This window comes from Stigmatopora argus, chromosome 11 (genome assembly GCF_051989625.1).
Source record: "Stigmatopora argus isolate UIUO_Sarg chromosome 11, RoL_Sarg_1.0, whole genome shotgun sequence".
Taxonomy (NCBI): Eukaryota; Metazoa; Chordata; class Actinopteri; order Syngnathiformes; family Syngnathidae; genus Stigmatopora; species Stigmatopora argus.
In genome coordinates this window covers 14,706,523-14,731,419 of record NC_135397.1, presented here as the reverse complement: position 1 = coordinate 14,731,419, position 24,897 = coordinate 14,706,523, and the positions used below count along the sequence as shown (strand labels likewise).

Genomic DNA, 24,897 nt, shown 5'->3' with positions numbered 1-24,897 from the left:
CCCTTCCCTCGTGTGATCCGATGTGTATTTTGTAATCAATCCCTGTTTGTCTATTTAAACCCTGTGTGTTTGTGAGTCTTTGTCAGATTGTCTGCTTTACCCTGATTTGTCTACGATTACTCGAAGTTCCTAATTTCCCCATGTCTTTCCATGTCAGGTTTGGTTTTGTTATTTAATTCCTTGTTATTTTCTGAAGATCCTGCCTTAGTTATTAAAGTTTTTATTAGAGCACTCCACTCCACATCCTTGATTGCTTCCCTGCATTTGGGTCCTTCTACGTTCCACGCCCGACGCTGCACCCACCCAACTTGACACCATGTCTACAAACAAAGGGGTGTATAGACCCTACAGTTTTTTTTCAAGAAAGATGGGAAAGGACATTTGGGTTCCCCCCAACCCCCAGAAAAAAACTGCAAAGTGATGACAAAGCCTGAAGATACACCAACCTTTGAACTTTCAGATCACACTGACCACCATTGGCTACGGTGACAAGACACCACAGACGTGGACAGGAAGGCTGTTGTCTGCCGGCTTTGCTCTCCTGGGAATTTCTTTCTTTGCCTTGCCTGCTGTGAGATAAGCACACATCCAATTGGCATTTGGAGTACGTTGTTAGTTCAGTTCCTTGTTTGTGTGTGTTTTTTTCCAGGGTATCCTGGGCTCTGGTTTCGCCCTGAAGGTACAGGAGCAACATCGGCAGAAGCACTTTGAAAAGAGAAGGAATCCTGCGGCCAGCCTCATCCAGGTACCACGCGCGCACATACACGCACACACAACCTTCTCTTGCAGCATCTGAGAACCAACCTTTTCGAATATTCCCTGCTGTGTTTGTGATGTCACGCTGTTGCATGTTTTCACCTCGGCTCATTCAAGCCGTGTAGTTCTTTGCGTGTCTGTGTGAGCCTTCGTGGCTGATTATTAATGGCGTGAGCTGTTACCATGGAAATCGTGCTCTGGACAGAAGCACCTAAGGGCTGCAACAATGCGTAACATCACACCATATGTTTCTTCTGCTTCTCTCATAACTTGACAACATTTCCTCCAACAGGTAAAAGCACCCATGGGAGCAGAATTAATTAAGCCGATTCGAATATGATGACGCCTCTCTTCTATCAATCACGTCTCTATTACACACACTTTATCATCACTTTGATGCATTTCGGCTGGCAGGGAGTAAGGAAAATTACCGCCTTTGTCGCAGGTCTTATAAAAGCTGTTGATTTTAAAAGGCAGATGTTCTGTCCATTTGAGTTGAATTTAAAGAAAACATACTGGTCGCACAAGCACACATGCATCTAGTACCATTATTTGTAATATAAATACACGCACGTCCATGTACTCGTACACAATACGCATACTTATAGAGCAAGTACACACAAGTAAATATACTTATGAAAGTACATACACAAGTATACATGTATTTACCCCATTTCCTCGGATATAAGCCGCCTCCACGTGTAAGCCATACCCTTAAAATTGCTTTAAAATTGTTGAATTTCTCTCATATAAGATCCCCCCTGATTCACAATTTTCACCTCCATATTCATGGTTTTAATAGAGAGTACAAATGTGTTACTTTGAAGGGAAAATGTTAAGAAAAATCATCGCTGGTGGTATTGCTGAGATACTGCATGAATCAAAAGGATCATCTCCTGGTTTGCACATTTTTTGGGTCAATATCATACGGATGTTAATTTGCCTGTCTTTGTAATTGTAAAATATCAAATTATTCAATTTGAATAAAGAAATGTTTATCTTGAAGAGAACCTGATGCTTTTTTAATGACAGAAATTATGCAAGATACGGTTTATTTTTGGTTTAGTGATTTATCTATGTATCTTCTCTCTATTTTGAAATAAATGACCGTATAGTCCGCATTGTCTTGCGTTATAGCGTTTTCGGCTTCGGCCTAATCAAGGGTAAAGGTTATATGCACACAATTTCGACTTGACATGCACAAAACTGAAACGCCATAACGCAAGATGCGGTCGATACGGTCATTTATTTAAAAATAGAGAAAAAATAAACAGATAAAACGCTGAACAAAATGTATTTTGACGTCTATTTATGAAATTCAAGAATAAGAAAAAAAACGTATCTTGCATAAGAGTGTTTCTGCATATTTAACCCAAGTCTTAGTCTGGAGAACGTCCCCACGTTGTGGACTTCCTATGTGTGGCTCCAGTTTTTTACGTAGGTCTACAATGTCTTCTGTGTCTGTTTGCTACTGTCTTGCTACTGCAACCGAGGGAATTTCCCGAATACGAGATGAAATAAAGTTCTAATCTAATATAATCTAATGAAACATGATAAAAACTCACGTGCCTGCCATTTCTCGCTCAGCGCTCCGCCCTCTTACCGTAGTTATACGTGCTCTGACTGGCCAGACGTGAGTAGCCTTGATACAGTTGTGGTCAAAAGTTTACATACACTTGTGAAGAACATAATGTCATGGCACTTTTGAGTTTCCAGTTATTTCTACAACTCTGATTTTTCTCTGATAGAGTGATTGGAACAGATACTTCTTTGTCACAAAAAACATTCATGAAGTTTGGTCCTTTTATGACTTTATTATGGGTGAACAGAAAAAAGTGATCAAATCTGCTGGGTCAAAAATATATATACAGCAGCGCTAATATTTGGTAGCATGTCCCTTGGCCATTTTCGCTTCAACTAGGCGCTTTTGGTAGCCATCCACAAGCTTCTGGCAAGCTTCTAGTTGAATCTTTGACCACTACTCTTGACAGAATTGGTGCAGTTCAGTTAAATTTGATGGCTTTCTGACATGGACTTGTTTCTTCAGCATTGTCCACAAGTTCTCAATGGGGTTTAAGTCAGGACTTTGGGAAGGCCATTCGAAAACCTTAATTCTAGCCTGATTTAGCCATTCCATTACCACTTTTGATGTGTGTTTGGAGTCATTGTCCTGTTGGAACACCCAACTGCGCCCAAGACCCAATCTTCGGGCTGATGACTTTAGGTTATCTTGAAGAATTTGACGGTAATCCTCCTTCTTCATTATCCCATTTACTCTCTGTAAAGCACCAGTTCCATTGGCAGCAAACAGCCCCACAGCATAATACTACCACCACCGTGCTTGACGGTAGGCATGGTGTACTTGGGGTTAAAGGCCTTACCTTTTCTCCTCCAAACGTATTGCTGGGCATTGTGGCCAAACAGCTCAATTTTTGTTTCGTCTGACCACAGTACTTTCCTCCAGAAGGTCTTATCTTTGTCCATGTGATCAGCTTCAACTTCAGTCGAGCCTTAAGGTGCCGCTTTTGGAGCAAGGGCTTCCTTCTTGCATGGCAGCCTATCAGTCCATGGAGATGCAAAACACGCTTGACTGTGGACACTGACACCTGTGTTCCAGCAGCTTCTAATTCTTGGCAGATCTGCTTTTTGGTGATTTTCGGTTGAATTTTCACCCTCCTGACCAATTTTCTTTCAGCAGCAGGTGATGGCTTGCGTTTTCTTCCTGATCGTGGCAGTGACAAAACAGTGCCATGCACAACTTTCTAAGTCACCAAAATTGCTAATTCGTGTTGCTGTATGTATATTTTTGACCCAGCAGATTTGATCACTTTTTCTGTTAAACCATAATAAAGTCATAAAAGAACCAAACTTCATGAATGTTTTTGTGACAAAGAAGTATCTGTTCCAGTCACTCTATCAGAGAAAAATCATAGTTGTAGAAATAACTGGAAACTCAAGAGAGCCATGACATTATGTTCTTCACAAGTGTATGTAAACTTTTGACCACAACTGTACATGTGTTCATAGTGCTTACCATGTCAGCACATCCCATTAGTTGTTAAAGCTGATCGAAGGTCTTGCAGTCAATCATTAAAATATCAGCCTTGATACCTGCGTAATGTGTATCTCATGCTATTATTGCACCCAGAGACTTGGTGAAAACTAGACCGCTACGGACACATTTCCTGGTTGTATTGCTCACGTGACTTCTTTTTTGAATTTGTCTACGTGCAGGCAAAGCCCTTTCGGCATTTTCAATCCAGCAGACGATCCTTTCAATTCATACAGTATCTCAGAAATACCACGTGCGATGATTTTTCTTAAGATTTTCTCTTCAAAGTAACACAGATTTACTCCCTATTAAAACCATTAATATGGAAGTGAAAATTGTGAATCTGGGGGTCTTAAAAGAGAAAAATTGTAAAATTCAATAATTTTATAGCAATTTTAAGTGTACGGCTTATGGAGGCGGCTAAAATGCGAGAAAATACATACTTGTAGTCCAAATCCATGCAATTAAACATACATACTCGTCATGCAAGTTCATGTAAGTACTTGTAGTCCAAGTACACATAATTACACGTGTTTTTAGTACTAGTAACCATGGTTGAGGACAATAAAATACACATTCTTTTAGTATATGTATTTGTACTACAAGTGCACGACACACTAGTCTTATTTTCGCAGCCTTAGATGACTAAGCCTACAGACCTCTAGAAACCGGTACAAAGACAAATAATTCATCTTTTAATTGGCTGTTTGGTGGAGGGCGGGACATCCGTTGTAAACACAGAATTAAAACAAAACCAACATTTGATGGGCTCACAATTGACTTAAAATTGGAAAATCTCATTTTAACTAATGGAAAAAGTATTAGATTATTAGTATTTTCTCAAAACATTTTACTGTAATGATGTCTGTTGAATTATTTTATGGCCATTTAAATAAGTACAAATCTTACATATAGCCCCTTTAATTGCGACGTGAGGACAAAATAGCGACTTTTTTGTTTAAATAGGTCAGTCACTTAGTACTGAGATTGGTTTGTTAGTTTGTTGGCTTGACAGTTAGTTGCCAGTTGTATTAGTAGACTAGTGTTTTAGTTGGTGTTTTTTTATTAGGTTTATTGGCTTGTTGGTTAATTAGTGTGGGTTATTTATCTTCCGTAACGCGCATCCTTGTAAAGGTCGCAGTGGTTCCCAGAGCCTATCCCAGTTTGCATGTTCTCCCTGGGCTTGTGTGGGTTTTCTCTGGGTACTTCAGTTTCCTCCGAAATCCCAAAAACATGCAGGTTAGGCTGGTGGAACATTCTAAATTGCCCCTAGGAATGAGTGTGAGCAGGAATGGTTGTCCATCGCCCTGTGCCCCGCTACTGGCTGGCCACTGATTTAGGATGTCCTCTGGCTGTTTCCCATAGTTAGCTGGGATAGGCTCCACCACCCCCCATGACCACCCTCGGTTCACAATATGAATTGGTTAGTTTGTCCTTTATTTAATTAGTTTGGTAAGGTTCAATTTGTTGGTCGGATCAGTCTATTCATCAGTTAATCAGTTGGTTACTTGATTTTCTTGCCTTGCAGTTAAATTGATTTTATTTATTATTCATTTATTTAATTATGGCCTATGGCTGATGGTGCGGCCCGGTGGCGCGAGTGGTTAACGAGTCAGCCTCCCAGCTCTGGGGTCCTGGGTTCAAATCCAGGTCAGTTCACCTGTGTGGAGTTTGCATGTTCTCCCTGGGCCTTCGTGGGTTTTCTCCGGGTACTCCAGTTTCCTCCTACATTCCAAAAACATGCATGGTAGGCTGATTGGACACTCTAAATTGCCCCTAGGTGCTGACATTGGATGCATTGTGATCGGTTGCAGTTCTACCGAGGAGCTACTGAATTTCTTACTTCTGGGGGCTAGTAGTGAAAAAAAATTAAGAACACCATCAGCAATATATATCTTCTTGCTATGTGTTTTATGTGAGCTTTGGACACGGCAGAGAACACAGCCAGCTTTGAGCAGATGCTGGACGTCACCCCTCCAGTGCCAGCCAGCGATAGGTGCATAGATTCGGCTCCAATACTCCCATGAGCCCACTAAATTTCCAGTGAATTGTAGCTGCCCATATGCATTTACTAACAGCAACTGCTGCATGAGCTGCCACTTGTCTGCAGGATTTCCGTGCCACTGCACTGAGCGGGCACGCGCCTCCTTTCATTTGGCTGGCTGGGTGGGGCCCCGTCGAATGCTCCTCTTAACTCATCTCATTAGCTCCGTACAATACACATTGTAAATAGACACCGATGGCATACAACACATACCTTGGGAGTGGGGGGTAGACGTTTAGTCCTCCTGCTTCGTAGCGTCCCTCCAATTTTAACACACCACACTAGCTCAGGGGCGAGTGGTTATGAGGTGGGGTGTCATTACAGTGGTACCTCGAGATACGAGCTTAATTTGTTCTGGGACTGACCTCGTATGTCGATTTACTCGTAACTCAAATGAACGTTTCCCATAGAAATGAACTAATAACAAATTAATTTGTTCCAACCCTCTGAAAAAACAGGATATTGGATTGGAAAAACTTTTGTTCTAATTCACCATCTATTAACAAAGTAACAAATAACTAGTGGTTTGATGGTACTAATATGTGTTTAATAGTACTAAAATTAGACGGATTTCGCGGAGGGGAGAGAGAGATGGACAAAGAGAGAGGGGGAAGAGGGGGGAGACGTTTTGCACGCCAACGCACTCGTAACATAACATAAACTAATTTAAATGAACTTGGATTACGATGCAGACACACTCAAAAATAAATGTAATCTAACCTTAGACTAAACTTAATTCTTATTTTGTTTTAAATTTTTATACCTTTCTTCTCCCGGGTTGGCTCTAGTTGCCCCGCCTCATCCCTGACTTTCAGATGCAACCTATCGAGGGTTGTTTGCTTTTGTATTCCCTTCAAAATATTCCGAAAATGATGCACACAAATGTACTCACAATAGGATAACACGCGACCACTTACCAACGAGAAGTAGTATATACTCCTCTTTAGGAATCGGTCCGCCATTCGCGCTGTCTAACGGGAAAAAAAGCACTGGAATAATGCAACGCTCCGCCCAGTGCTCGTGGAGACATTACATGAGGGAGTTGCGACCAGAAAGACAGTGGCCAGTTCTTATGAGCAGCCTCTCACGTCCGCTGTACCCTCGTATATCAAAATTTGCCCTAAATTTTACTCGTATCGCAAATTGCTCGTATATCGGGGCACTCGTATGTCGAGGTACCACTGTATATGGGATAAGCCCCATTGCAAAGGTGTACTGCGATCTGCGTTTGGCGGGGGGCGGGCGGTTTGCACGGTGAAGTCAGGGAACAATGCCATCAAGTGTCAGCAGAGTGACGAAGCCTTCAATGATCACCATAAGGGCCACAAGGCCACCAAAAGGCAGCAGAGTGAGAGTTTCAACCTAAGTGGAGATCTGTCTGGCTACCAGAATGATGTCCTTGTTTAAAGCGTGCCACTAACAGAAAAAAAATAGATACCCCACACAGACTGACACGTACGTACTGATGCTAGCCAATGTGCGCTAATGGTGTTAGTACAGACACCAGTACTGTGGTCCCTCAAATAGCAGTACCTACTTCAATCAATGATGACATGAGGTTGTCTTGATCATTGGAAAATTGTTGCCTTAAGATGAATGCAGCATGCAGAATCTTCTGTAACAAAACAGCTGGTGTCACTTCAAATAAACATTCCTCATGTTTTCTTTGATCTTATGAAATTATGTATTAATGTTCCACTGGATTTTCCCTTTAATTAGCAACTTGATTTCAACCACATTCAGAGTAATCGACTTCTTGCGTCAATAAAGTGTCATTGCATCCAGGCTAATATGGCGTATTTTTGTTCCTACTGTAACACATCTTATGATGTATTTGATTATTTTGCATCAGAGAAGGCCAGAAAAGTCAAGTTTTAGGTTCAATTCAATCATTCAGAAAACAAGTGTGAAAAGGCCAAAAGTCATCTAAAACATCTACATCAGTCGGTGGGTGCACTCAATTCAGATTATGGTGATTATTTTTAATGTTTTATTTAGTATTTAGATTTGGAGGTCAAATGGGTTCTCAGCAAAGGGCACAAAATTAGCCAGGACCGCCTCTGCTCACCAGCATTAAGTTTTGAAAAACAGTGAAACGTACTGGTAGTGTACGTGTGACTGGATAAGAAAATTACTGGCAATAGATTTATATGTATTGAAATGGGTGCAGTCAAAAGTTAATTTTGTCCTTTGATGGTAGGGTAATTCCTCAGTTGGTTATTTTGTTGACATGTCAGTTGGTGTGTTGCTTTGTTTGTCAATTTGTTACCACAAATTTAGTGTTGCAGCCAATATGTCAGATAGCATGTTTCTATTGGTTGGTTCATTTTTAGTTTGTATGTTGCTTGCTGTCTTGTTGATGAAGTCATTTGTTATCAGATTGTTGATTTAGTTCCTAACTTACTAGTTACTAACTGTAAAGTCAGACTTCTATGAACCAATCAAAAATGTTATTTTAAAGTAATCAAGAAAATTTGTAATCTATCTTTCCAAATAAACAAACAATGAGAAAATTAATAGAACACCCGTTCCATGACTTCCAAAATGGCTAGTAGCCTACCTGTTGGTGATGCATTCAGAAGCTTTTTTTAATGTCACATGATCACATCTAGTTCACATTGGCTGTTTTGGAATCATTCCTTATTATTTCAACTCATTCATTCGTTCAGTCAGTCATGTTCACCACTGCTTATCGTCGTCAGGGTCGCATCGCAGGGTAGAGTATCCCAGTTGACCATGGGGGAAAGCCGGACTGTACCTTAGACTGGTCGCCAGTCAGTCCTTGGGCACTCACAATGACCGTCACCAAGTGGGAATCAATCCCACGCCGCCCACACCAAAGTCAGGCAAAAGAACCACTGCACCATCGGGAGGCTCCATTAAACTGTAAAGTGTATTTATCACTTGGTAATGCTGTTCAATTGAGTTGTGTGTGAATTGGTCCAGACCTAACTGGCGTCCTCAATTTATTCTGCAGTGAAAATCAATTTTGTTCAAGCTAGAATTTGTGAGGTATACGAATATACAGCAGCACCTTGACTTGTGAGTTCAATCAGTTGCACAACATTTGGAAAAAAAACATCTAAAAAGAATGCTCCGATGTCAATTGAGGTACCACGAAATAGAGATTTTCGGCGTGTTTAGTGAAATCAATGGTCAACTATAACAATATCAAGACTATAGTAGTATAGTGGATTAAGTGAATGATTCCAAACGCAGCCATTTCATTTTGCTTCACCACCTTTTTCCCATCCCTCCCTCTATGTGTGTGTATGTGTAAATGTGTATACATGTCCCCCCCTTACCACCAGGCGGCTTGGCGTCTGTACTCCACTGACGGTGCCCGTCCCTACCTCCACGCCACCTGGCACCATTACCAAAGCGCCCTCCCTCCCCTCAGGCATGTATCCCTTCACCCTCCACCGCCACCACTACTGCCTCCTTCCGGCAACCACACAAACACACACACTGCATCAACAGTGCCCCCCCTTTAAAAATCCTAATAAGCTTCTCTTTGTTCCTTCTCACTACTCTTCCGTGATATCCCCCTTTGTTTAAATTTGACCTGTCAATCATAACTCATCCCCTCCTCTGCACGTAGTGTGTCTGGCGTAGTTACGCTGCCGATGAGAACTCGGTTTCTGTTGCAACCTGGAAGCCTCATTTGAAGGCATTGCATTCCTGCAGCCCTGCCAAGTAGGTGGACCCCCCCAACCCTTAACCCTCTTCTCGCTTGTGGACTTTAAACATGGCTTCCACATCTTTCTCTTTCTCCTCCAACCTCTTTGTGGTGCACGTCAATCTGTTCACTTTTACTCTCAGATCATAAAGCACAAATGCCATGCATGCATTTTTAAATGGCTGTATTTAGTAGATCATACATAAATCTTCAACACATGAGGCTAGACTAGGCAATAGAATTACCCAATAGCCGCCCGTGAACACAAGCAATGTGTTGCTTGGGTGAATAACGTCACATATTTAAAAGCTACCTATCAAAAGACTGTCTGACATTCTGAGCAAGCACTGACAGCACGGATCGTAACACCCATTCCTTTGAATTAAGTCCACAGTGTGAATCGAACTTTGTATCAATCGTATCAAATAAGATCTGTCTCAAAAAGGTTGGTGACCCTGTCTTAAATTAAAAATATATTTCGTCTCCATGACACCAAAAAAAAAATACCTCCACTCCTTAAAATCCTAGCTGTCATTCATTTGCTCCATTCGAGTTTAAATAGCCATTAGATAGCTTTTTCAGAAAAATGTCAATGTCTTATCCCAAAAATGACAAATGATTTGATAGATAAGTATGGTTTAAGTGTTGTGTCTAGAATGAATCACATTTACCACAATTGTATGTTTAAATAACCAATTTCATTGTTTCTTTTGCCTAAGTTTGTAATACAGTAATCCCTCGAATATTGCGGTTAATGTGGACCAGACATGGCTGCGATAATCGAAAAACCACAAAGTAGGGTCACCCCTATTAGAATTTTTTTTCTTCAGTGCTGAGTCCTAGTAGCAAGAGTATCAGCGTGGATTTTCAAATTTTTATGAACTTTAAAAAAAAAAATAATAATAATTCTTCAGTGCTGAGTCCCAGAGGCAAGCGGAAGACAGGGGAGTTGCTTCCGCTTGGGAGTTTCAGCTTGGATTTTCAGGTTGGATTTTCACATTTTTATGAGCTTAAAAAAAAACATTTTTTTTAAACATTTTTAAAAAATTCCCCCCAAAAATCCGCGATGTAGTGAAGCCACGAAAGTTGAACCGCGAAATGACGAGGGATTACTGTATTAAAAATTGGCCTTGCCTTTCTTCAGTTTCATACCAAAAATAGGTCAAAACGAGTATTTGACCTGATTGAGGTATGTCATTAGATCGCAATCACTTTTCCTAATCAAAGCACTCTGCTTCCTACACACCAACTCGCCAACAGCCAAGCAGAGCGAATAGTTAAAATTTGAACTTTGAATATTCAAATGGGGGGCTGAGTGGTTGCCGCGTCGGCCTCACAGTGGGAGACCTGGGTTCAAATCCAGGTCGGTCCACCTGTGCGGCTTTTGCATGTTCTCCCCGGGCCTGCATGGGTTTTCTCTGGGTACTCCGGTTTCCTCCCACATTTCAAATACATGCATGGTAGGCTGATTGGACACTCTAAATTGCCCCTAGGTATGAGTGTGAGCGTGAATGGCTGTTTGTCTCCTCGTGCCCTGCGATTGGCTGGCCACCAATTCAGGGTGTCCCCCGCCTCTGGCCCGAAGTCAGCTGGGATAGGCTCCAGCATCCCGTGCGACCCAAGTGAGGATAAAGCATTTCAGAAAATGAGATGAGATGAGAGAATATTCAAATTTCAACCCTTTCAGCCACTTAATAATCAAGAATCGGTCTGTTTGTTTGCAAAAAAAAGGAAAGGAAATTTGAATACAGATATACAGGAGATCCACATTTAATGTGTTTTCAAATTTCAGATGTAAAAAAATATATAAAAAATCCCCAGACAAAATAATTGAATTGATAGCAGTTCACTGTACGTACTACCCAAAAATGACTGACAGGTTCACTGAATCAAAACAAATGCCTGCTTACACCATATGTTCTTTTTTGCTTTCCACATTTATAGCTCTTTCTACCTCCTCCCATCATCTTCTTGTCGTGCATGGCTAAAGCTTGCATGCGTTCCCTTTCTCGGCTTCCCGAACGCATATCTCACTTTTACTTGTTACCCCATAATAATCCTCTGGAAAACTGACCTCTCTCCACCTTTGTCTCCTCCTTCTCATCTTCGTCATCACACTAACCTTTGAAGGAAAGAGCAGGGCGAGACCACTTACAGGTTTGTATGACACACACACACACCCACACACGTGCTGAGGTCAACATGTCTGCTAGCATGTTGGCTTGTTTAGTCTCCACCAAATGATTGATTAGTGTACTAAAGTGAAGCCGGTTGACTATGACATTCAATAGTGTAGATGCTGTTTTCTACTTGGAGCAGCAGTGAATACACCAAGTGAAATTAATCAAGTTTAGAGTTGGAGGAAGTTGTTTTACGACAGCAAGTTTAATAAGCCTGATTGATTTTTTTATGCTGCAGCAACATTTGGCAGCCTCCTGCTGAGCCAGCAAATTGTGGAAGGGATTTCCACTTTTCTTTTCTTTATTCACACTCAGAGAAACGATATACGTAAAACTGCTTCTCATCCTCAAACCAAACCTTTAATTACGCCTGCTCACAACTATTTCCAGCATTGCGAGTCCTCATAAATCCCTGGTTCTAATTAGGCTTTCTTTTCCAAGGAGACATTTGTTCAATTTGCTCTTGCGGTATTTTAATTCCCCTTATTTTTTTTTTTTACAAGGGTGTTGTCACTCCCTGCAGTGACACATAAACAACTGTTCAAATAAAATGTTGTTTTTAGTTACATAGAATGCAGTGGCGGTCCATGCATTTTCTCGTAGCGCCTTCAAACAAATCAGTCCAACCTTTAAAAACTATTTTATGGCTATAAAACCTCTACCGCAGCTACAGCTGCGACACATAAAAAATCATCAATAATAACCTCATACAATTGAAATATTATTTCGGAATATAGCCATATTTTACTCACCAAAAATCCTTTTTAACTGTACACAATATCCATCTTCCTTTCTTTCTTCCTTCTTTTCTATTGCCATCGAAGCTAATGCTGAAAGTCGAGCCTGTCGTATTTCTGGCATACGTTTTTATTCAATTTAGTGCTGAAAATCTTCGTTCCCGGTTGCGATAGACCTTTCTTAATAATGTCCAGCTTTTTTTTCTTCAAAAGTCCGTCTTGCAAATGGCTTTGCCAGAAAATCTGCAACCAAAACTATTTGTTTTCCTCCGTCGGCCATTGTGGGTTGAGTTTGCGAGCTCTGGCTGGCTCACTACGCCTACTCTATCACTAGCCAATCATAGTTGGTTAAAGCATTGACGTATCCCTACACCTGCAACAAGGCATGGTGTCACCAAATCGAATTCTGATTAGTTAAAGCAACACTTGTTTAATGCAGCAGAGCCTGCAGAACTGATTGTGAAGGCCTTGAGGCAGATTTCGGACCCTGGCAACCAATAATGGCTGAAATGTGATTAGTTAAATGCTTCAATATGAAAACACACATATGGAAGCAGTGCAACCAGGGGGGAAAGCAATGAAAGGAAGCTAACAGACAATTTGGAATTATTTAATAAGTATTCATGGACAAAATATAATTAACATCAGTTTGTGATTCAGATATTTCTTAGGCCAGCAGAGAAGGCCTTGAAGGCCCTGACGGCCCGCCACTGATAGAATGATAGACGGCAATGCATTTGACACACCTAGGTCAAATATGTTTGACGTCTACCGATGTTAATGGCAGTGAACGAGTTAAAAGCTACATTTGAAAGGTGTGCAAAGATTGCAATGGTCAGTCCATTGGTGTAATGAATACAAAAGAAATGACGTCCTTCTTGACCACCAAAAGCTAATACAATGAATCCAGGTGAAAACACAAGACACCAATATTGTACACCTATGTTCTGTAACTGTGTTTACTTTGCAGCATTATTGTATGTGTGTTTAGCTGAGGGATTTTTATTCCCATCCCCACCTTTTTAATATCCTCTTCCTTTTCCAATATGCTCTAGTGAGGGTCACGGAAAGTTCCTCCGAAGGTATACTAGGAAATACAGGAGGTACTTCCCAGCATCCTGGCTGCCCTTGTCCCAACTAATCTAAGTGAAGCGCACCACAAACTGCGGGAGTGAATGACTAATAGCATGGACAGTAGAGTTACTTTGTTTTTGTTTTGTTTTTTTTCCAATACAGAATACTGGAATTTGTCCTTTAATGGACCAAATTTGGATCAAGCCTTTGTGGCACATTGGAGTCTCAATACAGTGCTTAACTGTGTCAACAATTATCAAGGCTAAGCCCGATATTAGTTGTAATTAAAATGTTCTTAGTTCCTGCAACGATGACTACTCATTAATATTTTATTACTATTGCAATTTGATGTTTTTTGTGTTTTAAAAGTTTTTCTCTTTGGTTTACAAAATTCAAAAAGATATAGTAGTTAAAGCGATGTATTTCAGAAAAGTTGTATTGTTGAAGGCAAAATAAGGCCCCGTGCTTTATCAACTTCTCAAAATACTTTAACAAATATGGTACGCTGCAATTTCATTTCAGTGGCTCATTTGAACTCTTTATAGGCCAAGTGGCTATTTTTGGTCATTTAAAAAAAACCTCATAAAGACCAAGCATCCACATACGTAAATATCAATTTCAGCCATATATACCAGAGTTTCACTATACAAATGGCATGTACACGAGTGACAGGTCTATATTCGAATTATATATTTATGATGTTACATTGCAATTGGCTGGCCACCAATTCAGGGTGTCCCCCGCCTTTGGCCCGAAGTCAGCTTGGATAGGCTCCAGCACCCCCCCGCCACCCTAGTGAGGATAAAGCGGTTCAGAAAATGAGATGAGACAGTTAATGCAAAATTTGTATAGTATTTTATAATTTTTAAGGGGTAGTATATTGGGAACCTTCAGCGAATCATTCATTTTCTACCACTTATCCTCACAAGGGGGCGGGGGTGCTTTTGCCTATCTCAGCACACTCCGGGCACCAGGCAGAGCACACGCTGAATTGATGGCCAGCCAATCGCAGGGCAGAAGGAGATGGGCAACCATTCATGTTCACACTCATACCTAGGAGCAATTTGGAGTATTCAACCAGCCTAACATCCATGTTTTGGATATTTGGGAAGAAACCGGAGTTACCAGATAAAACCCACGCAAGCCCGGGGAGAACATGCAAACTCCACACAGGGAGGTCTAAACGCTTGATCTCACAGCTGTAAGGCCGATGGACTAACCATTCGTCCACCGGGCCCAGATTAAAGCATTTACATTAAGAATGCAACTCTACTTACCAAAAATGTAACTTCTGAAACAAATCAATTTTGTCAGTAGAGGTACCGCCATATATATTTATAGATGCTGTTGCGCCCTCCAACATACAATGCCAAGCATATTAAAGCAGTTGTTAAAAAAATAAAATAAGAAAATAGTTGCTTTTCCCCCCTGTCTTTGGCCCTGCATTGCATGCTGGTCCTTTATATTCAATTGCACTTAGCACTTGACTGCATCTTAGCTTAAGACTCATCATGAACATTTTCCAAGACATCTACTATTATAGTTTTTCTGTAGCCCTTTAATTTTTAGGAAATAGAGACATGGGGATATAGAGACTTCTGCTGAAAGTTCCAATTTCACTGAGCAACATGGAATTGTTTTATTATGTCCATCATGAGTTTACATTATGAAAAAGTCTGAAGACGCTAAATCTGTAACGTCAAATTTAAGAATTTTTCCCTGTTGGTACAACGCTAAACTCTGAAATCTAAACTTGTACTGAAATAATTGGACAATTCTGCTACTTAAAAAAAAATGAAGAAACCATTGCTGTAAATTTACATAGTCTTTAGTTATGATTTATTTTGCCACCTAAGTTGATTTTGGTCATTTTACACACCACATCAAAGAAAGATGAGTTCGGTAAGTTATGTCAACAATAAGTAGACCCACACAAAATTGAAAAAAGAAAAAGTAAAACAAGTGTGTCATTTTGGTTCTCAGTGACCATTATAGGATCATTTTGAAATTCCAGCCCTTGAAGCATGAAATCTGGCAACCATGTCTACCATGAGTAGACTCATAAAAACATCCCTGAAAGCCAAGTCTGAAAAATGACCATTAGTCAACCATTTTGGTTTAAATCGGCCATTTTTGGCTGAAATGTCTTACTTGACTGTGCTTTGTCTTGTAGTAATTGTGAGGAATACATTATAGAGTAGATTACTGTTTTTTTTTTATCTGATGGGCAAACTAGTTCTGAATTTTTGATTTTGGGCATGGAATCGGAATGATGCTTGGTATCAAGGACAAACTGAAGTACTACTTAATAAAGTTATGCCTTCTGTTCAACCTGCGCCATCGCAGTCAAAAGCTGAGCTTCAAGGAACGAGTTCGCATGGCAAGTCCACGGGGGCAAAGCGTGAAGAGCCGTCAGGCGTCCATCAATGATCGACAGCGCTGTTCCCCCGGCAACGAAGCGGCAAGCGGGGAGCTGATTGGCCAAAGCCCTGCCAAAGTGCAAAAGAGTTGGAGCTTCAATGATCGCACACGTTTCCGACCCTCACTCCGACTCAAGAGCCAGACGCGCAACACGACTTCAGATGGTGAGCACCAGAACACCACTATATGTGGCCTTTCCATACAATCAATGTTCCCTCTAAGCTGCACGCGTGCGCAATTGCGCACTACTCTCGTCTTCTCTGCGCACAGCAAATCATATGGAGCGCACAAAATAAAATCCCCATTTAAAAAAAAAAAAAATTTAATTGTGAGGCCGACGCACAAACCACTCATCCGCCGGGCCGCCCATTCATAGATATTAATCATTACATTTTATTATTACTAAATCATTTATGTGTAGTAGACATACACCTGCTTATGGCAGGTGTGATACTGGTGTGTGCCCATAGCGAGCAATGATGATGTTGCTCACACCAATACTCAGTGTGCTCAGGGAGGTTGTCTTTCTGCCCAGACAAACAAAAAAATAGAGGGAACATTGCATACAATGTGCATTTTCTTCCCTTTCAGTGGACACCGGCATGACCACGGAAGATTCCCAGGACGAACGAGGCTGCCACTGTGACGTCACGGCCGAGGACCTGTCCGCTCCTCTCAAGGTTGTCATCAGAGCTGTCAGGTGAGACCTTTAAGACCCCCCTCTGCCTCATGGAAAACAAAACAATACCTCTCAGCTTGTGAAAAGTAGAGCGTCTTCTTCCCATCGTTGTCCTAGTGTAGAATTTAAGATAAAGTCTGACTGTACGAGGTAGAAACACCACCTGCCCACCCTGAGAGACCACCTCTTCCGCCAGCGAGCTTTCCCAGGGTGTCAGGTTGAGGCTCTGAGGTAGTTCACCCCAGTGGGTACTGTTCTAACAAAGGCTCAACTGTCACCTCTCAGAGGGTTGATTCGGGCAATTGCGGAGCCTACCAGGAATGGGGCAGGGGCCAATGAAGCAAATGGGCAGATCATTTTACCCTCGTCAATATTATTCGGTCGGTAAACACGTCACGCAGAAAGGTAACAGGGTTCTTTGGTTTCCTTTGAGGAGGTTGATGTTCTCATAATGTTTGCTTTGTTAAACGCAAGAAGCAAGCGTGGCGAGTGAAATCAAACTACCACCCTCTGCTGTTTTTGGGTGTCATTACACTTGCAGGCTTGCCGTAAGACAGGGGTCGGGAACCTTTTTGATGGAAAGAGCCATAAACAATTCATATTTTTTAAATGTTAATCCTTGAGAGCCATGCTCCGAATTTAAAAGTCAACATACATGAAAATGTGTGCCTTTTTTAGTCACTTCACCCCTTTTAAAGTACAAAAAGTCTCTGAATTATTTTGACAACATTGTTACGTTGTTGCTAATCAATGAGTATCAATGAGAAAATCCATGCAAAAGAGTGTAATGAAAAAAAATGATTATAAGGCGCTGGGGTAGTGTCAATCCCATAATACCAACCTAACGCTCCTATTCCTGCGCTTTCTCACCAGCAGTTTCCATAGTTTACCTCACAGGTTAGTGGAGAGCCATATGCACCCATCAAAAGAGCCATATGTGGCTCCCGAGCCATAGGTTCCCTACCCCTGCCGTAAAATGACATCAAGCTATGAAAGTTGCCCACTGTATGATTTTGTGTGTGTGTTGGTCAGGATCATGAGTTTCCATGTGGCCAAAAAGAAGTTCAAGGAGACGCTGCGTCCGTATGATGTGAAGGACGTGATTGAGCAGTACTCGGCAGGACACCTGGACATGCTGTGTCGCATCAAGAGCCTTCAGACCAGGTCAGAAAATAGAACCCTGCTTTCATTTTTACTTTTATCCTCATGTTTCTTCTGGATGTGGGCTCTCGGTTTCTTTGTGCAGGCGTTTTTATGAAAGTTCACATGCAAATTCCAGGTTTTAGTGATCCCTTGCAAACTTTTCTGATGGTTTTCTTTCACCATAAAAACATTGCATTGAACTGGGGTGTATAGAGTTTTTCTTTTCACTGTTCTGTCTTTCTCAGACTAGACACAGTTGTAGGTCCAGCTCCGAGGCCCCTCAGCAGGCACGCCAGGAACTTTTCCTCCCCGGCCTTACATTTGTATTTCAGTCAGGCCCGGAGGAAGTCCTCTGCACCGGGGTTAGATCCATTCAAGTCATTTAATGTTTCCTCACTAACACAACACTAATATCTACAAATTAAATCATGAACATGTTAACACTATAGCTGTGCAGTTGAATGATAGTAATCGCTGATCGTGAGCAGCACGGTAGGCAAGTGGTGAGCACGCCCGCCTCACAGATCTGAGATTAAAAATTCATTCCGCAGTGGGTTCTGACATTCCTGTGTGGAGTTTGGATGATCTCCCAATGCCTGCGTAGGTTTTTGTTCGGTTACTCGGGTTTTCTTTTGGCATGAGAGTGAGCGTTAATGGTTGTAACTTGTTAGTCTCGTGCTCTGTGATTGGCTGGCAACCAATTGAAATGCATTAAGGCAAAATCAATTAATTAACTGTAAAGTCATTGTAGGTATTAGTACATTACTGAAGACCACAATATGTACTCTTTTCATTTTTGGTATGTTATATAGAATGTGTTGTAGACTACTACACACACTATGATCATCACCAATGTTATCTTCCTTGATTAAAATACAACAATGACGTGATAATGTAGTGTCATTATAAATTGCGACACACTTATTTAGCGGCACAAAATTTGTTAATAATTTCAATAATTTTATCCTGTTTGCACTACCATTTTTCCCACCAATCCTGCATATGGCTCCTTAACGATCCATACATTAGTGCGTCGGCCTCACAGTCGGGGGCCTGGGTTCAAATGCCGGTCGGTCCACCAGTGTGGAGTTTGCATGTTGCGTGGGTTTACTCCCACATTCCAAAGACATGCATGATAGGCTGATTGGATGCTCTAAATTGCCCCTAGGTATGAGTGTGAGCGTGGATGGTTGTTTGTTTCCTTTCCTGGCCACCAATTCAGGGTGTCCCCCGCCTCTGGCCCAAAGTCAGCTGGGATTTTTTTTTAAATTGCATACTAATATGTATGTGTGTGTGTGTAACAAAACACAACCATCAAACACACAGTATACAAAGTGAGCCCCATTTTGCAACTTGGTACTGGGTCAGTCATACACCAAGAGTCCCACGCCATCCCATTTCAAAGTTTAATGTTTTGTTCTTCAGGCCTAAGATCGAGCCGCTGCCATCTTTCAAGTTTACCAACTTGATCATTTTTCTGTTTGATTACTGCTTGGCAAAAGTTTTTATTTTGTGTTAAAGCAGTATAACAAAATGAGTACTCTGGTCTTATTATGAGCAGTGTAGTCACATGATAGCTATGTCAACAACCCATGCATCTGAAGCTGAACATTAACACTTGTATTTAGAGAAAAACGCTGACCACAAATGATCGGGATTGTGTCTAGGATGCTAGGTGGTACATTACCATGGAATATTTGTCGTACATGTCTGCAAGGGAGTTATACACAGTACACACTCAAGCGTGCTACGTTAACTTTAAGCCCCGCCTTTTTCGCGATGTCATATGGGATAGGCTGAATGTGATAAGCGGTGTTGAAAATGAATACATGAGAGAAAGGACTTCAACCTTCATAGTTTTGTGAAGGAGTACTTTTTGCATGGAGCAACAACACTGACAAAAATAATTATAAAAAATCATTACAAATGTGCATTCAAACCTGAATAGACGCAGGCTCGGTTCCCCGCTGGTGACTGACTGGCGACCAATCTAGGGAATAGTCTGCCTTTCGGACGAAATCAGCTGGGATAGGCTCCAGCACCCCCCGCAACCGTTACGACGATGCATGGTACGAAAGATGAATAAATCAACCTTTTACGTGTTGGTAATTTAATAATCATAGTTGACAACTATAGTATAACTTCACTAACAGTGTTTGTTTTCTCTAGTGTGTAGATGGCATGGCCAGTGGTGCAATCTCTGCTATTGTAGAGTTTTGTAGATGACACCATAATTTTATTAATAGTAGGTTCTACTAATATTATTTTAATGCCAAGTGCGCATGTCTGTGTGTGACGCTGGTGTTTCTGCTGTCTGCAGGCAAGCCAACTTGAGTAGTCGTCTAAGGAACATGTCCTCTCCCGCCCTGCATTACAATTATGGCAACAGGAAGAAGAGCTCAGCTTCAGGGTTGCCTTTTATTTTTATTTTTCATTAGTTTGGAACTTGGTTGTGTAGTATTTTCTTTCTGGCTTGATTGGGTTTTTGGATTGTTGTTGTTGTTGTTTTTCTGTCATGTGGGTGAGGTTGTTGATTAACCGCTTTGCTGAGTGGTTGCAGTTTGCATGTAGTCACCGTGGAAAAGATGAGATTGATTAGTGGTGCATTTGAAATTGAATGTAAGACTTGGTTTTTTTTAAATTTTTATTCTAACTAGGAGAGCCTGGCAGCCATACAAACTGAAAAGGAGGGACGCCGTATCAAGAAAATTGTTTATTTCCGAGTAAAACTATTTTTGTCTTGATTTTCTAGAAAACTTAAAATATCAATTTCATCGTCAACATGCTGTAAGTGTTTTTAAAATTCAGAGTAAAATAAAAAAATACCTATTTTCATATATTTTGGGACTTATTTGAAACATTAAGATTTAATATTAAAATAATACTGATAATGTTTTTTGGAATATTTTTTCACGTTTTAAATTTTTTTTTAAATAACAATAAACTGAAACTTGACTCACATTTGAAAAAAAATAATTTATACTTAAGAATATGTTTGTATAGTTGGACTTGCAAAATAACTAAAGTCTTCATAACCAAAAGTAAAACAATACAACATGATTTTAGAGCTCAATTTAAAAAAAGTAGCCTTGAATATCATTTATGTTACGTTACATTCAACCCTCATTCAGTTTTTGTTCGTCTTGGGACTTTTGGTAAATGATGAGAATATAATATGTTGTTTTAAGGCGAAGTAAGCATTTTCATGTTTTGTGAATGTTGCAGAAACAGTAATCACGCATTAAAGTGTGCCACCCTAATTTTCTACTAACCCTAGCACCCGGTTTGCTCTTCTACCTGAAAGAAAGTGCACCGTGCCCCATCTTTGATCTACTACTTGTCCATTATGTTCACACCACTATACATATATGTGTGTGTTTGTGTCTGTCAGGGTGGATCAAATTCTGGGAAAAGGCCAGATTGCCGTGGATAAGAAAATTAGGGACAAACTGAACCCGGATGGAGATGCTCACGATGGCATCAGCATGCTGGGACGAGTGTGTAAAGTGGAGAGGCAGGTGAGCAGGTTTAAAGTCAAAAGATGTCACGAGAAACTGAAACTAAACAAACTGTTATTTTCTTTATTTGGTTTGAAAGAAAAAATAAATTGGTTGTTTATTTTCTAAAAACATTCCCTTCTCTTTCCTTGGCTTGCAGGTTTCTTCCATCGAGTCCAAGCTGGACTCCCTGCTGGATGTGTACCGCCAAGTCCTGCAGCGAGGTCCGTCGGCACTTGCCCTGTCCTCGCTGCCTCTCTTTGAGCTGGAGCGACAACGCGACTCCGATTATTCGACCTCCATCCTGGATCGAGACCTGCCCTCGCCACAAGGAAGCGACAGAAACGCCCCTCGGATGGGTCTGCGGCTAATCCTGGCCCCTGCCGACAGCGACGAAGGCCCCCCAGACTCTGCGCCCCCATCCTACCCACCGTCCACCGCTTCACTGTCTCCGTCACCCCTGCTCCCGCCTGACAGCCCCTACCCAATGCTGGTCACCCCCAATGGCACAAGGCGGGCCCACTTCCCCGAGCTGCCTCCTCCGCCTCCCTCCGGAGGGGGCTTCACCCTCCAGCTGCCTCCTGCCACGCACCCTTCCCAGTTCCGTTGTCCCATTCCAGACGGCACGGTGGCACACAGGGGTGGCCCACCCCCCTCTGTGGTGGTGGGACCCGACAAGGAGTCCAATTTGGTGCAGATCCGGGAGAAGCCCGCCTGCAAATCAGACGCTGCTTGGAGGCGCCACGTGAGCCTGGAGGTGGAACCTCTGCTTAAGCTGACGCCAGATGGGGTCCCGTCTGCATCCGACTGGGGGAGCGCCCTCGGGAAGTCCCTCTCCATGCACGATCTCAATCGACATGCCGCCGATGACTGGAGTGGGAGTGGACTCTTCCTTTGCGAGCGCAAACCGGGGTCCGCGGGCGACTGTCCAGACGCTGATGCCCTACCTCCAGACTTCCTCGCTCAATTGCCGCATATACAGCTGGCCTGACCACACGCGCACATACTCAATCACTGTATACCACTCTTTGGGAGGCCATCCAAAGCCTATTACATGAGGTTTCCTGCTTATGAATGTACAATTTCTTGCTTTATTGTGTTCATTTTTCTCAACTTGGTTTCACAGTGTATTTGTACTTCCTACACAAAACGACCAAGTTCGAGCAAAAGCAAAAAGTTTAGTATGACCTAGCTATCAGTAGTCCTGCCAGAACAAATAAAAATGTATGATCTCTTCCAAAAAAAGTTTGTAATTTAAAATCCTTATTTCGGTGAAGTTGGGATGTTGAATTTCACGTAAATAAAAAAAATACAATGATTTGCAAATCATGATCACAGTGTATTTAAACAAATACAGTAAAAAAATTCCCGAATACAGGATGAATAAAGTTATCCAATCCAATCCAATCCAATCCAAAAAGACAAGATTATGTTAAAAATAATCAGCTTCATTGTTTTTACAAATATCAATAATCATTAACTTTCCTGTCATAATTTTTCATTTCATCCATATTCTCATTGATTAGCAAGAGGGTAACCATGTTATTAACACAATTTACATACTTATTGTACTTTCAAGTGTTTAAATGACATAAAAATGTATGCATTTATTTTTACTGTTAAATTCTGGCTATGGCTCTAAAGGAATTACATTTAAAAATATTGTTTATGGCTCTCACGGTCAAAAATGTTCTCCCGATTTAGTGTGGGAGGAAATCCGGGGAGAACATGAAAACTCCACACAGTGAGGGCCAACCTGGAATTGAGTCCTCGACCCCAGAACTGTGAGGCCGACGCTCTAACCACTCGCCCCCTGGGCCGCCCAAGTTGGGTTATAGTATTTAACATAAAAACAAAGTACAATGATTTGCAAATCATAATCAGCTTATAGCTAATAGAATATACCACAAAGACAAGATCATGTTCAAGATGATAAGCTTTATTGTTTTTAGCAATATCAACAATGATTAACTTTCCTTCATCACATACCGAAAAAGCTGGGAGAATGTCATATTTAACACTGTTACATCACCTTTTCTTTTAACAACATCCAATGAATGTTAATGAACTGAGGACATTAATTGTTAAAAGCTTTGTAGATCGAATTCTTTCCCATTCTTCCACAGTCCGTGGTCTTCGTTGTCTATTTCAGTGTTTCCCAACCACTGTGGCATGAGCAATGGTCAGGTGTGCTGCGGGAAATTGCAAGAAGCCATACAATGTAATATTCAGAGAAAAATGAATGTGAATGTAATGAGATTAAAATTGAATATTACAAGGTTAAAATCAAATAGGATGAACATTAAATTATAGATTATACTATTACAAGATTCAAATTGTGAAACAGTCATTTTCTGGCTTATTTTTTCTCTAACATGAACCAGAAGTTGTTTGGTTTCTGGGGCATCAACTTTTGGCGAGTGAAACTCTGTGTGAGCACAACATATTTTTTTGTGTAATATTTGGAGAAAAGTCAGAAAATTTACATGATTAAAAACATGACATTACTTATTTTTGCATCACTCGGACCGGAAGTTGTTCAGGGTCCACTGAAATCAACTTTTAGTGACGTTAGGTCAGCGTATTTTTTTTTTATTTTGCAGTAATTTTGGAGGTTTGTGTGATTCCTACTGATAAAACTTTGATGAGAATGACTATTGTTAATATATAGTTTTAAATTCAAAGATTTTCAGATGTTGGTGTGCCTCGACAGTTTTTCAATGCAAAAAGTGTGCCGCTGCTCCAAAAAGGTTGGGAAACACTGGTCAATTTTACACCTCATAATATGCCACACCTGCAGGCAGCCTAGTCAATTCCTCACACTCTTTTACTACAAATTTTACTACGAATGATACCATGTTTCTCCAAATCCTATATGTACCTCATCTCATCTCATTTTCTGAAACGCTTTATCCTCACTAGGGTCCAGGGGGGTGCTGGAGCCTATCCCAGCTGACATCGGGCCAGAGGCGGGGGTATGCCCTGAATTGGTGGCCAGCCAATCGCAGGGCATAAGGAGACAAACAACCATTCACGCTCACACTCATAGCTCGGGCAATTTAGAGTGTCCAATCAGCCTACTATGCATGTCTTTGGAATGTGAAAGGAAACCGGAGTACCCGGAGAAATCCCACGCAGGCCCGGGGAGAACATGCAAACTCCACACAGGTGGACCGACCTGGATTTGAACCACGGACCCCCACTGTGTGGCCAACGCGCTAACCACTCACCCTCCGGTCTGCCCCCTTTATGTACCTTTCATTATTATTGGTGCCTTCGCAGGTGTATAAGTTACCCATCCCAATATCACTAATACAGTTCCAGCCTTTTAAACTTGGTGTCCATAACAGACCAAATTGTTCTTTTCCACGTTGGCCTGGATGACATCAAGTCCACAAATTCTGAAAAAGTATTTGAAATGTGGATTCCCAAGACCACATAACCCATTTCCACGTTGCATCAGTCCATCTTAGATGAGCTCAGGGCCAAAAAAGCTACCAGTGGTTCTGGGTGTTGTCAATAAATGCCTTTTACTTTGTATAGTGGGGTTTGAAGTTTCACTTGCAGATGTACCGCCGAACTGTATTTCCTGACATTGGTTTTCTGAAGAGTTCCTAAGCCCATCTGGTGACTTC

General features: G+C 41.4%; 1 protein-coding gene across 2 annotated transcripts in view; it reads left to right on the top strand.

Annotated features, from left to right (window-relative positions):
- The window catches only part of kcnq5a (potassium voltage-gated channel, KQT-like subfamily, member 5a), a 75,741-nt gene extending 51,522 nt beyond the window's left edge, over positions 1–24,219 (top strand). The window contains exons 6-15 of one of the 2 annotated variants that reach the window (XM_077613303.1): positions 461–571; positions 650–745; positions 9,454–9,548; positions 11,662–11,688; positions 15,869–16,107; positions 16,535–16,643; positions 17,655–17,786; positions 18,011–18,127; positions 21,157–21,283; positions 21,423–24,219. In XM_077613303.1, the coding sequence (XP_077469429.1) occupies positions 461–571; positions 650–745; positions 9,454–9,548; positions 11,662–11,688; positions 15,869–16,107; positions 16,535–16,643; positions 17,655–17,786; positions 18,011–18,127; positions 21,157–21,283; positions 21,423–22,253 (1,884 nt within the window). In that variant the 3' untranslated portion in view covers positions 22,254–24,219. The remainder of the gene's footprint in view (positions 1–460; positions 572–649; positions 746–9,453; positions 9,549–11,661; positions 11,689–15,868; positions 16,108–16,534; positions 16,644–17,654; positions 17,787–18,010; positions 18,128–21,156; positions 21,284–21,422) is intronic. The other variant, XM_077613304.1, reaches the window with a different exon arrangement.
- The last annotated feature ends 678 nt before the right edge of the window (positions 24,220–24,897 follow it).